The following is a 13,441-nucleotide window of genomic DNA, read 5'->3' as shown; positions in this document are numbered from 1 at the left end:
AAGTTTGCAACAAACAGAGGAATGCTTAATTTAAAAAAGAAAAACAAAAACCAGGGCCAGGTGCAGTGGGTCATGCCTGTAATCCCAGCACTTTGGGAGACCAAGGCAGGAGGATCCCTCAAGCCCAGCAGTTTAAGACCAGCCTGGGCAACATGGTGAGACCCTGTCTAAAAACAAAACAAAACCAGCTGAATCTTGATAAGAGAACTTTCTGGTGTTGTAACCTACCCTGGTCCCATCACCCACTCTCCAGCTTGGTGGTGACCTTGAACAACAGTCCACACTCCCAGTACTGGTGTACAGAAACAGTACTGGATACCAGTACCTGACGGGGCAGGACGAACTTATTTTCAAAAAATTGTGGTTGTTTGTTTTGACCTGCCTGTCACCTCCCTGGAGGACCACCTCAAAGGGCCTGCTTTCATCTCAACTAACTAGGAACTATCCCAGTGCTGAGGGGGTTACATGAAGGATGTTTATCAAAAACATTTCAAGGTAAAATGTATTAGTCTGTGCTGTCTAGGGCAAAGGATAACAGCTGGGGCATCCAACACACTAACCAAAAAGACTGGGAGGAAAAGCTGGGAAATGAGAAGCTCTGGGAAATAAGAGCTTTGAATAGCTCTGACAAGTTCCTGGAATTTAGAAGGCCACAGGCATGTCTAAGGCTGGGCACATGCTCAGAAAAGGCCACATGTGGCTCACCTTCAGGCTCTAGTCATGCAGGAAGTGAAGGCTAAGGCAGAGTTGTAACCACCTGACCATGTTGAAGACATGCTCCAATATACATTCTAGCTCCTGAACCAACCTCCCCCTACCCCTCTTACCTGTGCCTGTGATAAGTGTAACAAAGTTTTCCAGTCCCTTTCCTTGGCCAAATTTCCTTTCCGCCAGGGCAGCACAGTTGCCATCATTGTCTACCCACACAGGGAGATGCAAAGTGTCAGAAAGGGGGGTCCTAAGGTCCACAGAGTTCCACTCTTGGATCAGTTTGGTTGAATGCAGCACAATTCCTTCCCGAGGATTTACACGGCCACCTGTGGAAATGCCTGCGCTCCACCACAAACACAAGGAAATAATGCTGATGAGCAATCTCAGGAAAGTGTGCTGACTTTCTTGTCTTAAGAACACAGATTCATTCACCCCAGATCTCCTAAGACAAACGTTACCAAGGACTGCAAGGAAATATTAGACAGTTGTGAATTAAAGCCATAGCACCTTAAAGATTTCTAGAACTGTCAGTGCTTCTCTCCTAATGCTTGTTGGTGTCCCAGGAAGTCCCCATGCTTGGGGCCCACAGACAGCACCTAGAGCCATCTATGCACAGGGCAGACACTGACTTGATGCTCAGGCATGCATCACAACTTAGTAAATTTTGTACATTAAAATGAGCATTTCTTGGATTTATAATTTACAATCTTACCTACTCCCAAAATTCTGCAGTTCAGTTTTACAGCTTCTGCTGCAGCTTCCACACACATCTGTAGGATTAAATTAATCCTCTCTTCATAGGTTTTAGGATTGAACTGAGTATACTTCTTAACTATTTCACCCTAAAAGAGAAAACAACAAGTTCCGTCTCATTGGTCTTAGCTAAGCAGCATATTGTGAGTGTTGTGATCTTTTTCATCACAAATCAGACACTGCTATAGGATGGCCCCGCAGTCTTAGATGACTGCTTGGGGAAGGACCCACTGCCTGGCCTGGGCCAGCCCTGGGATAAGCTCAAGTAGTTCCTGTAATCTGTCCTAATATGGGGCTGTTGAAGCAATGACAACTCCACAGGTAGCAAGATGGGCCCCTCTCTTTTTTTTTTTTTTTGAGATGGCCTCTCGCTCTGTTGCCCAGGCTGGAGTGCTATGGCGCGATCTCAGCTCACTGCAACCTCCACCTCCCAGGTTCAGGCGATTCTCCTTCCTCAGCTTCCCAAGTAGCTGGGATTACAGGTGCCTGCCACCACGCCCAGCTAATTTTTGTATTTTTAGTAGAGATGGGGTTTCACCATGCTGCCCAGGCTGGTCTCAAACTCCTGACCTCAAGCAATCCGCCCGCCTCGGCCTCCCAAAGTGCTGGGATTACAGGCGTGAGCCACTGCCCCCGGCTGGGCCCCTTTCTTAAGCTTAAGTTCAATGTTCGCTAATTTGAGCCTAGTTCATTAAAAGACCATAGTTTACTCTTTCAGGTTGACAAAACTTTCTTGCTTACTGAGGTGACCGGGCATAGTGGCTCACGCCTGTAATCCCGGCACTTTGGGAGGCCAAGGCGGGACAATCGCTTGGGCCCAGGAGTTTAAAACCAGCCTGGGAGGTACAGTGAGACCTCCTCTCTACAAAAAATTAGCCAGGCATGTTGGCACATGCCTGTAGTCCCAACTACTTGGGAGGCTAAGCTGGGAGGATTTCTTGAGCCTGGGAAGTTCAGGCTGCGGTGAGCTGAGATCACGCCACTGCACTCCAGCCTGGGCAACAGAGTGAGACCCTTTCTCAAAAACAAAAACAAAAAAACACTGAGGCAACTAAGTAGCTGAGCTTTAATCATCTCCTGTAACTGAATTCAGTGATGGTCTGGATACTCTATTTCCTTAGGGTAAATTTCCATCCTGGCTGGCAGAAATACCACATTGTTTAAATTATTGTATGGCCGGCCGTGGTGGCTCACGCCTGTAATCCCAGCACTTTGAGAGGCCGAGGCAGGTAGATCACTTTGACCTCAGGAGTTCAAGACCAGCCTGCGCAATAAGAGGAAATCCCATCTCTATAAAAAATACAAAAATTAGCTGGGCGTGATGGCACACGCCTGTAGTCTCAGCTACTTGAGAGGCTGAGGCTGGAGAATCGCTTGAACCCAGGAAGCAGAGGTTGCAGTGAGCCGAGATCACACCACTGCACTCCAGTCTGGGCGACAGAGTGAAACCCTGTCTCAAAAAAATAAAACAAATTACTGTGCTTTTTGATATGTTTTAATACCAAACAGGGATAGTCCCTCCTGATTACTTGTCTTTATATTTTTTCTTTGCACAACTGACTTTTGTACTTTTAATGTTAAACTTTGAGAAATTCCACTGTGATTTACAATAATTTTACTAAATGTAAAACAAATACCATTGAAATATTTACTAGATTATGTTGATCTTATAAATCAAATTGGGAAAACACTGACATCTTAAAAATAATCAGCACTTCCATCCAGGGCATTTTTTTCAAGGCTTTATGTCTTACAGTAAAGTTTTAGAATTTTCTTTATATAGATTACATCGTTCCTGGTTTCAGTTATTCTTAGGAGTTTTTGTTGTTGTTCTGAATAAGATCTCTCTTTCCACTTATATTATTTTGTTATTAGTGGATTTTTATATCTCAAATACAGGGTTAGAGCTGTCACTAGGATTGTCATTAAAAATAAATCTAGGTCAGGCACGGTCGCTCACACCTGTAATCCCAGCACTTTGGGAGGTCGAGGCTGGCAGATCCCTTGAGCCCAGGAGTTCAAGACCAGCCTGGGCAACATGGTGAACCACTGTCTCTACAAAAAATACAAAAATTAGCCAGGCATGCTGGCATAAGCCTGTAGTCCCATCTACTCAGGAGGCTGAAGCACAAAAATCACTTGAGCCCGGGAGGCAGAGGTTGCAGTGAGCCGAGATCACGCCACTGCACTCCAGCCTGGGCGACAGAGCAAGACTCAGTCTCAAAAAACAAAAATACATCTAGAGCTGGGCACAGTGGCATGTGCCTGTGGTCCTAGCTATTATACTTAGGAGGCTGAGGCAGAGGACCATTTAAGCCCAGGACCTTGAGTCCAGTCTGGGAAACATAGGAAGACCTTGTCTCTAAAAAAAATTTTTTTTAAATTAAGAGAATAAAAAATCTAGAGTAGTGCTTCTCAATCTTCGCTGTGCATCAGAATCACCTGGACAGCTTTTAACGAAGAGTGATGCCTGGCCCCCAACCCCAGAGACTCTAATTTAACCAGTCCAGGGTGGGAGCCAAGCATTTTTTTGTCTATTAATAATGTTTTTTGTTTTACCCTATCAATAATCTCCATTTTTGCTATTCCTTCCTTTATTCCCTCATAACTTCCAAAATTATGTGAGATAATGCTGCACAAAACATCTTTCTTTTCTTCTTGATGTCAATGGGAATGCCTCTAGAATTTCACCATTGAAAAAGATGTTGGCCTTTCATATGGAATAAATCATCTTTCTGTTAAGAAACTATTCTTCTATTAGTTTTTGTTTTGTTTTTTGAGATGGAGTCTCACTCTGTTGCCCAGGCTGGAGTGCAGTGGTGCAATCTTGGCTCACTGTAATCTCTGCCTCCTGGGTTCAAGCGATTCTCCTGCCTCAGCCTCCCAAGTAGCTGGGATTACAGGTGCCTGCCACCATGCCCAGCTAATTTTTTTTTTTTTTTGTATTTTTAGTAGAAACAGGGTTTCACCATGTTGTCCAAGCTGGTCTGAAACTCCTGACCTTAAGTGATCTGCCCACCTGGACTTCCCAAAGTGCTGGGATTACAGGCGTAAGCCACTGCATCCAGCCTTCTATTAGTTTTTAAAAGAGTATTTATAAGGGAGGCCTCTTGGCTTTTCTTGAGAAAATTATGTTTTGTTTTGCTTTCCTTATTTGACCTAATGGTATTAATAAATTTCCTACAACTTTACATTTAAAATCTTTGCTATTTCTCATCGTCTCTGGAAGCTTTATACACTCACACTATTTCAAACAAAGATTTTTCTAGTAGGTTTATTCTAAGTCATTAGAGATCACTTTAACATGAACAGTTTGTTATTTTTATGAATGTTCTCTCACCTGTCAACACTGGGTGATGGTTTGGTTAACAGATTGAAGGTATGCTATACTCAATAAAGAGCAGAACTGTAAAAATGCAAAATGGAAAATCCACACAACTGATCACATTCTAGAGAAGAGGCAGCTCCCTTCACCATTTGCTGATACCCCTCACTTGGGCAGTGATAGTAATCAGCATACTCCACACTCCAGGCTGTTACCAAGTATAGAATTTCAGGTCTTTTGGGTGGCAAAAGCCCGATCTGATGCCTAAAGGGGTCTTCCCACTGTCAAGTCTACCGTCTTGGATTCCCAAAGAATTTACTTCTTTGAAATGTTAATGATCAGTAAAATAGTGAGACAAACATTGTAAAGGATCCACAAGTCAATACTATCAGCAAATGATTACAAGCTCTTGTGTATGTTTCTAGTCTTACCTTCCAACTATATATACTTAAAAAAAAATCAATCGCTCATATGGGATATAAAGTTAGGAGTTTAGGAGTTATTTTACCTTCATGCTGACTATTGCAACTCGGAGGTTCGTCCCGCCGAGATCAACGGCCAAGGCACTTAGAGTTTCAAGAATATGGTCAATATCTTGAGAGATATTCTCCTTCACAGGAGGAAAGCAGAATTTCTTTTGCAGTGGCTCTTGAAGATCGATAGATTTGAGAAACTTCAAAATCCTTGGAACAGCATTTCCATCCCCATATATCTTTGAACTGCAATATACAAAAAGTCAATTAAATTATATGCTTCTGCCATACATGTTAAATGGTAGTGAGGGTATAATATAATGGAAACTGAGACTTCAGGTAAAAATAATTCATGCTTCTTCCTAAAGTGACATCTTCCTGCCGTGCACAGTGGCTCACACCTGTAATCCCAGCACTTTGGGGGGCTGAGGCAGGAAGATTGCTTGAGCCCAAGAGTTTGAGACCAGCCTGGGCAACACAGAGATAGCAACTCTATCTCTACAAAAAGTAATTTAAAAAATCATGTTTAAAGAAATAAATAGGCTGGGTGCAGTGGCTCACACCTGTAATCCTAGCACTTTGGGAGGTCGAGGCTGGCGGATCACCTGAAGTCAGGAGTTCAAGATCAGCCTGGCCAACACGGTGAAACCCCATCTCTACTAAAAACACAAAAATTAGCCAGGCGTTGTGGGTGCCTGTAATCCCAGCTACTCAGGAGGTTGAGGCAGGAGAACTGCTTGAACCCGGGAAGCGGAGGTTGCAGTGAGTCGAGATCGCACCACTGCACTCCAGCCTGGATGACAGAGCAAGACTCCGTCTCAAAAAAAAAAAAAAAAAAACAACCAACAGTAACAAAAAAGAAATAAAATAACATCTCCACAAGATATACATACTTCAGAACATCATGTTGTACACAATAAATACATACAATTTTATCTGTCAATTAAAAGTTAAAAACTATAAATCATAATTATACAGAACTAAAAAAATTTTATATAAAATAATATCTAGATCTCTTCAGCAACATTGTAACTAAGTGCCTGTATTTTTTTGCTTTTTTTAGTTTTTATCTTTATATTTCTGAGAAAACAAAATTATTTTCAGAAAGAAATATTCAAATACAGGGAAATCTCATCGATTTGAAACAGAAAGGAGGGTGGTCAAAATTAATTAAAAAGCTGAACTAGACTTTTTAAAAAAAATCAGTTACATTATTTTCTAATATTTATAGAAAGCCAAAGAAGGTTAAATAAGTGTAGCAAAAGTGTTGTATTAATTAAGAGAAACAAATAAGGCTGGGCGCAGTGACTCACGCCTGTAATCCCAGCGCTTTGGGAGGCTGAGGCAGGCGGATCACCTGAGGTCAGGAGTTTTGAGAACAGCTTGCCCAACATGGTGAAACCCCATCTCTACTAAAATTACAAAAATTAGCCAGGCGTGGTGGTGCGCACCTGTAATCCCAGCTACTTGGGAAGCTGAGACAGGAGAATTGCTTGAACCCAGGAGGCGGAGGTTGCAGTGAGCTGAGATGGCGCCACTGCACTCTATCCTGGGCAACAGATCAAGAGTCCATCTCAAAAAAAAAAAAAAAAAAAAAAAGAAATAAAATATGTATTCTACATTGGAACCTTTGGAACAGTAATAATGGGTATGATATTAGCAATCCCTGTCTCCCCAGCAACTAGGGGCCCGTAGGCATAAGAAGGAAAGCTCTGTTAGGATGATTAAACAGTGATTGTAGCTCTAAAATGGTACTGAAGGTAGCTCCCCTTTTAAATCACTCAACAAAGAATGTTTTATACTCACCAAGGGTACTGTTTACCAAACTGAAGGTGCAGTGCTTGCAATATTTTGTCCTGGGTGTCAGCATCCCGGACATGAAGAACATTCTCCCCTAGGTAAAACCAGTGACACATTACAAGGATTTGGAAGTGGGAATATCCAAAGAATAAAGAAATTATCAGTGTACTATGCTCATAATTAGACCTGAAATCCAGCTGACTTCAGGTTAAGTCTTTTGTTAGGGAAAATTCAACTTTTCTACTTTATACCTTTTAAAGTACTCTTGGCAAGATTTCAGTACATCAAACACTTAAGGGCCCTAGGGTCCTTTATTCCCAAGGAGAACAAATCAAGTTTTTGTTTATTAAAATAAATAAGGTAGACTAACCTGGCATCCACTTACCATTTGCCTAGTCATCTATGAGATTCACTCTCTTTCAACCTGCCCTGCCTTCCATCTACTCAGCCAGTGGTTCACTTGGCTGGTCAGGCAGTCACTTTCCCTCCAGACATTTCCTGACCAATATGAGGGAGTAAATCTAGCGAAAATGGCCACACTGTTCAATGGGTTTGGCTAAGAAGAGAAGAGTGGACGAGTAACAGCTGGAGAGAGGTGTGGGGTCAAGAAAGGAGTTGTTTTGTGTTGTTTGTTTTTAAGATGCGAGAGGCTTAGGCATGTTTAAATGATGAGGCGGTTAAATAAAGAAGGATGAGAAAAGATCACTCATGGATAGGTCCCTGAGAAGGCAGGAGTGGTTGGGATTGAAAACACAGGTAGAAGGATGGGCAGTGGACAGGCAGGAGAGACACCCACACCCATACCCATGCCCACACCCTGCTATAAAAAAGGTAAGAAGGAAAGGATGGATGGGCATGCACATTTATATACGTTTATTTAAGTGTAGTGGCAAAAAGTACAGAGACCATGTTGGCATATGGTTCAATTCTCCTTTCACTTTTTTTTTTTTGAGACAAAAAGTCTTGCTCTGTTGCCCAGGCTGAAGTGCAGTGGCACAATCTCAGCTCACTGCAACCTCTACCTCCCAGGTTCAAATGATTCTCCTGCCTCAGCCTCCTGAGTAGCTGGGATTGCAGGCGTGTACCACCACGCTTGGCTAATTTTTGTATTTTTAGAGATGGCGTTTCACCATGTTAGCCAGGCTGGCTTGAACTCCTGACCTCAAGTGATCCACCTGCCTTGGCCTCCCAAAGTGCTAGGATTACAGGCGTGAGCCACTGTGCATGGCTGTCCTTTCACATCTTAAATGAACTCAGCAGTATTCACCACCCCATCCTTAAAACATTTTATTTTGGGGGCTTTATAGATAGCACACTCTCCTTGTTTCCCTCCAACCTCACTGGTGTTCCTCTTCAGTCTTCCTTGCTGGCCCTTCCCTCTTCACCAGAACTCTAAAGATTGAAGGGCTCCAGAGGTTGGTCCTGGGCTCCATTCTCTGCCCTATTTACAAGTCTTTTTTTTTTTTTTTTTTTTTTTGAGACGGAGTCTTGCTCTGTCACCCTGGCTGGAGTGTAGTGGCACGATCATAGCTCACTGTAACAAACTCCTGGGCTCAAGTGATCCTCCCACCTCAGCCTCCTGAGTAACTAGGACCACAGGCGCATGCTACCAGGTCCACCTAATTTTAAAATTTTTTTGTAGAGATAAAATATCACTATCTTTTTTTTTTTTTTTGAGACAGAGTCTCGCTCTGTTGCCCAGGCTGGAGTGCAGTGGCGCGATCTTGGCTCACTGCAAGTTCCGCCTCCTGGGTTCACGCTAAAATTTTTTTGTAGAGATAAAATATCACTATCTTGACCCAAGCTAGGGTCGAACTCCCAGCCTCAAGCAATCATCCCACCTTGGCCTCCCAAAGCACTGGGATTATAGGTGTTGAGCCACCGCACCTGGCCTGGGTTTTAAATACTATCTATGGCTGGTGCCATTATCTTCAATATCTTTTCTTCATACTAGAAACAGAATTTTTAGCCAGGCATCTGATCCCCAGCCAAAGATTATATTCTGGCTGGTGTTTACAACTAATTGATCACAACCAGTTCCTCCTCCCCCAGCACTGCTTCACTAAAAAAAAAAAAAAAGAAAGAAAGAGAGAGAGAAAGAGAAAGAAAGAAAGACAAAGAAGGAAGGAAGGAAGGAAAAGAAAGAAGGAAAGAAAACAAACAAAACACAGACTGGGCACAATGGCTCACATCCATAATTCCAGGACTTTGTGAGGCCAAGGTAGGAAGGATCACTTGAGACCAGGAGTTTAAGACAAGCCTGGGCAACAAAGCAAGACCCTGTCTCTACAAAACATTTTGTAAAAACATTAGCCAGGCATGGCTGGGGAGGCTAAAGTGAGAGGATAACTTGAGCCCAGGAATTCAAGGTTACGATGAGCTATGAATACACCACTGCACTCCAGCCTGAGCAACAGAACAGTATCATTTCAGACAAAAACAAAACAAACAAACAAACAAAAAAGACTATATTCTTCAGCTTGCCTTGCAGCCAGATGTGGCCATGTGACTAAGTTCTGATGGATGTGAGAAGAAAGATTTGCAACTTTCAGGTCTTGCCTTTAAAGGGAAAGGCATCTTCTCTTTTCCTTCTTCCAAAGGCTAAAACAGAGACTTGCAAGCAATAGCTAGAGCAACCACTAAGAAAATAGATGGGGGCTAAGTCTGATGATTGTGGAGCTGCCATCCACTGAGAAAGAAAGAACATTTAACTTATTTCAGCCACTATTATTTAGGGTCTCTGTTATAGCAGCCAAACTGACAACCAATTATGCATCATCTCTATACCAATGACTCTCAAATTTCTATCTCCAACTCTAACTCTTCCTGGAACTATCTAGCTGTTTACTAGCCATGTCTGCTTTGATATCTAATAGGCATCTCAAACTTCACATAGCTATAAGAGAACTCTTAATTCAATCCCTCCCCAAATCTGTTCCTCCCTCAGTGTCCCCATATCACTGCCCAATCAGAAATCTAGGCTGTAATGGAAAAGTGTGTATCATTAAAGGAAAAAGAACTGGACTAGAACCAAGGAGATTAGTTCTAGCTCTGCTCTTTCTCCAATTCTTCATAATTGCCACCTTTCTGTTATATTTACATCTTCTTCCCTTCTCATTCCCAGCATATCACTGCCCAATCAGAAATCTAGGCTTCCTTGTTGATTCCTTTCACCTCCACATCCAAGCATCAGCAAGTACTATAACAAGACCCAAATCTAACTTTTTTCCATCTCTAATACTTCATCAAAGCCACTATCATCTCTCATCTGAGCAACTGAATCAGCCCCCTTACTGGTCTCCCTGCTTTTATTCTTGCCTCCCCCCTCCCCAACATTCCATTCTGTATATTAGCAACCGGAGTGATCTTTCCAAAATGCAACTTTTGTCATGTCATTCCCTCCCATTACACTTAGAAAAAATTCCAAATGACTTACCCTGGCTTACATGCATCTGTTTCCTTCTCTAACATCACCTGTATCACTCTGCCTCTTGCTCACTACTCTACAGCCACAATAGCGCTTCCATTTCTCAAATACACCAAGTTCACCTCCCGGCCCTCACACTGGCTGTTGCCACTGCCTCTCCCCGATCCTCACATAGCTGACTCCTTGTCATTCAGATTTCAGCTTAGGTGTCATCTCCTTAAAGAGGGCTTCCTTTAACCAATCTAATGGAGTCCATCATATACCTTGTGTTACAGCAGGCACAGCATATAGAATTCCTGATATTTTTCTTATTTCTTTTGTGTATGTGTATCATCTATCTCCTCTCCCACTAGAATGTAAGTTGCACGAGAGCCCAGCTCTTCTTAGTCTAGTTTATTGCCAAATCCCAGTGCCTAGTACATGGTAGGTGTTTACTAAATATTTTCTAAATAAATTAATTGAGGAATTTGAAAGAATTTCCATCTCATGGCTTCCATTTTCTCTATGAAGTGGGGAGTAAAGTAATATGCTGGGAATGAGAAGGGAAGAAGATCTAAATATAACAGAAAGGTGGCAATTATGAACAACTGGAGAAAGAGCAGAGCTAGAACTCATCTCCTTGGTTCTAGTCCAGTTCTTTTTCCTTTAATGATACACACTTTTCCATTACAGCTTCCATTAAATTCCACTGCATGTAAACAGGATTAGAACTTGAACTAATGTTAATAACAGGACCTAGCTCAGTTAGCAAATTCATTAATAATAATCCTACTTATACTTAAGGGGCACTTTACTTAGAACTACCATACTCTAAAGTACTGACTGAAGGGATTCTACATTAGGCCCAGAAAATAAAAGACTAGCATTCATATATTCATGAAACATTCAACCACATTCTCTCTTAAACACAGCCATGAAAGACCATAATTAAAAACCACTTAGGCTGGGCGCGGTGGCTCACGCCTGTAATCCCAGCACTTTGGGAGGCCGAGGTGGGCGGATCACGAGGTCAGGAGATTGAGACCATCCTGGCTAACAAAGTGAAACCCCGTCTCTACTAAAAAATACAAAAAATTAGCCGGGCTTGGTGGCTGACGCCTGTAGTCCCAGCTACTTGGGAGGCTGAGGCAGGAGAATGGCGTGAACCTGGGAGGCGGAGCTTGCAGTGAGCCGAGATCACGCTACTGCACCCCAGCCTGGGCGACAGAGCGAGACTCCATCTCAAAAAAAAAAAAAGAAAGAACCACTTAGTGCTAATTGATATTACAAAGACAATAAAATGTAAGTAGAGATCTAAAATATTTGGTAATCACTGTGTGCTATTTATCGACTATAGATTTTAGGCTTCAACTGGTTATTAACCTCATTCACTCACTTGTTCACAAAATATATGCTCAGTACTGATATATGCATACCTTATAACAACTCACGTATGTATAAAGCCTAGTCAGTTGAAGTATGAGCAAAGGTAAATACCTGTTTCTCTTCCAATCTGACGTGTTCCCAGGTTGATCACAGGTGTTCCAAAAGCTCCAACTTCTCGAACCCCACAGCTGCTGTTCCCAATCATACAGCCAGCATGGGCAACCAACTGTATAAACTGGTCAAATGGGACGTGTTTAACTGCACGAAAGTTGGGATGATGCTCAATGCCCTTCTTCCGCATCACTCGAACCATCTCTTTGCTCCCTATGAAAATGAAAAGAACCAATTGGTAAATGGTTTGTGAGATAAAGAAACCATTTTCATTGGCAAGTATAGCCCACGTAAAGAAATCTTCCTAAAAAAACCTCACATCAGTTATTAGGGAAATAGTAATTTTAACTACTGGCTTTTTCATGAATGATGGATATCTAAAATGTCCTCTGCTTCACTCATCTAGGAACTCAAAAAGCAGCAGTTGGGACTTTTCAAACAGAACTAGGCAAAGCAAATAACTTTTATCAATGCCCTAGTAAAAGCCTTTACCTTGAACAACAATTAAGAGGCTAAAGACAGGCCAACAGCCTGTATCTCTTAACCTGAGAGTTCCCAAATGGAACCCTCTCAGGCTCCACACACCAAGCTGATGAGAGAGCCTCTGCCCAGCTACACTCACCTTTACACTAACATGAACTCGGTGGGATAGCACTCCCATTTATGTGAACTAAACTCCAAGAAAATACACATAGATTCTGATAACTGTGGCTTCTATTTTAACTGCATGACTTAATAAAAATTTAAAGATACATGAAGGGGAGGCAATATTTAATGTCCCTCTGCTTGCCTCTCAACTGACCCTCTCCTAACTACCCCATACCTAGGGAGGAAAATTGCTAACCTGACTGGTTAGAAGGCAGAGGTCTGACCACACCATGCTTACCACTGGGCAGGTGCCACTCATTTAACCAAAGCTGTGCATGCATGGTTCTCAATTTTTTTAACTTTCATTGTGTTGCCAGGTAGGTAAATGGACTCAGGGTCTAACTCCCTGGAGAAGGCCTGGCCACTTCTCTCTATATACAGTCTTGCCAGAGCATCATCTGTAATTATTGTACAGGTTGAGCATCCCTTATTCGACATGGTTGGGACCAGAAATATTTTGGGTTTCAAGTTTTTTTGGATTTTGAAATATTTCTTATTCTGTAATACTTACCAGATCAGCATCCCCAATCTGAACATCCAAAATCCAACTGCTCCAATAAACGCTTCCTTTGAGCATCATATTGGTGCTCAAAAAGTTTGAGATTTTGGAGCATTTCAGATTTCAGATTTTTTGATTAGGGATACTCAAACTGTAGTACATGGCAGACCAGAAGGCACCACTACTATTCCAAGATTCAGGTTTCGATTCAGTTGAAAGCCCCTCTTTGGCTTAAGGCTTCAATAATCCATTTTCCGGAGGGAGTCCTGTACTGGGGAACAGGGCACTAAGCCAGATAATGATAAAGTGATGCCTTGATTCTTATTTTC

At 42.3% G+C, this 13,441-nt stretch overlaps 1 protein-coding gene across 3 annotated transcripts in view; it reads right to left on the bottom strand.

The window, feature by feature from the left end:
- The window catches only part of GNE (glucosamine (UDP-N-acetyl)-2-epimerase/N-acetylmannosamine kinase), a 43,740-nt gene that overhangs the window by 7,217 nt on the left and 23,082 nt on the right, over window positions 1-13,441 (bottom strand). For all 3 annotated transcript variants that reach the window (XM_003829857.7, XM_008955258.6, XM_008955259.6), the window contains 5 exons: window positions 11,966-12,178; window positions 7,069-7,156; window positions 5,298-5,508; window positions 1,424-1,553; window positions 828-1,049 (listed from right to left, as the gene is read on the bottom strand). In XM_003829857.7, coding sequence (XP_003829905.1) covers window positions 828-1,049; window positions 1,424-1,553; window positions 5,298-5,508; window positions 7,069-7,156; window positions 11,966-12,178 — 864 coding nt within the window. The remainder of the gene's footprint in view (window positions 1-827; window positions 1,050-1,423; window positions 1,554-5,297; window positions 5,509-7,068; window positions 7,157-11,965; window positions 12,179-13,441) is intronic.

Source organism: Pan paniscus, chromosome 11, assembly GCF_029289425.2.
Source record: "Pan paniscus chromosome 11, NHGRI_mPanPan1-v2.0_pri, whole genome shotgun sequence".
Classification (NCBI taxonomy): domain Eukaryota; kingdom Metazoa; phylum Chordata; class Mammalia; order Primates; family Hominidae; genus Pan; species Pan paniscus.
This window is presented reverse-complemented; position numbering and strand designations above follow the sequence as displayed.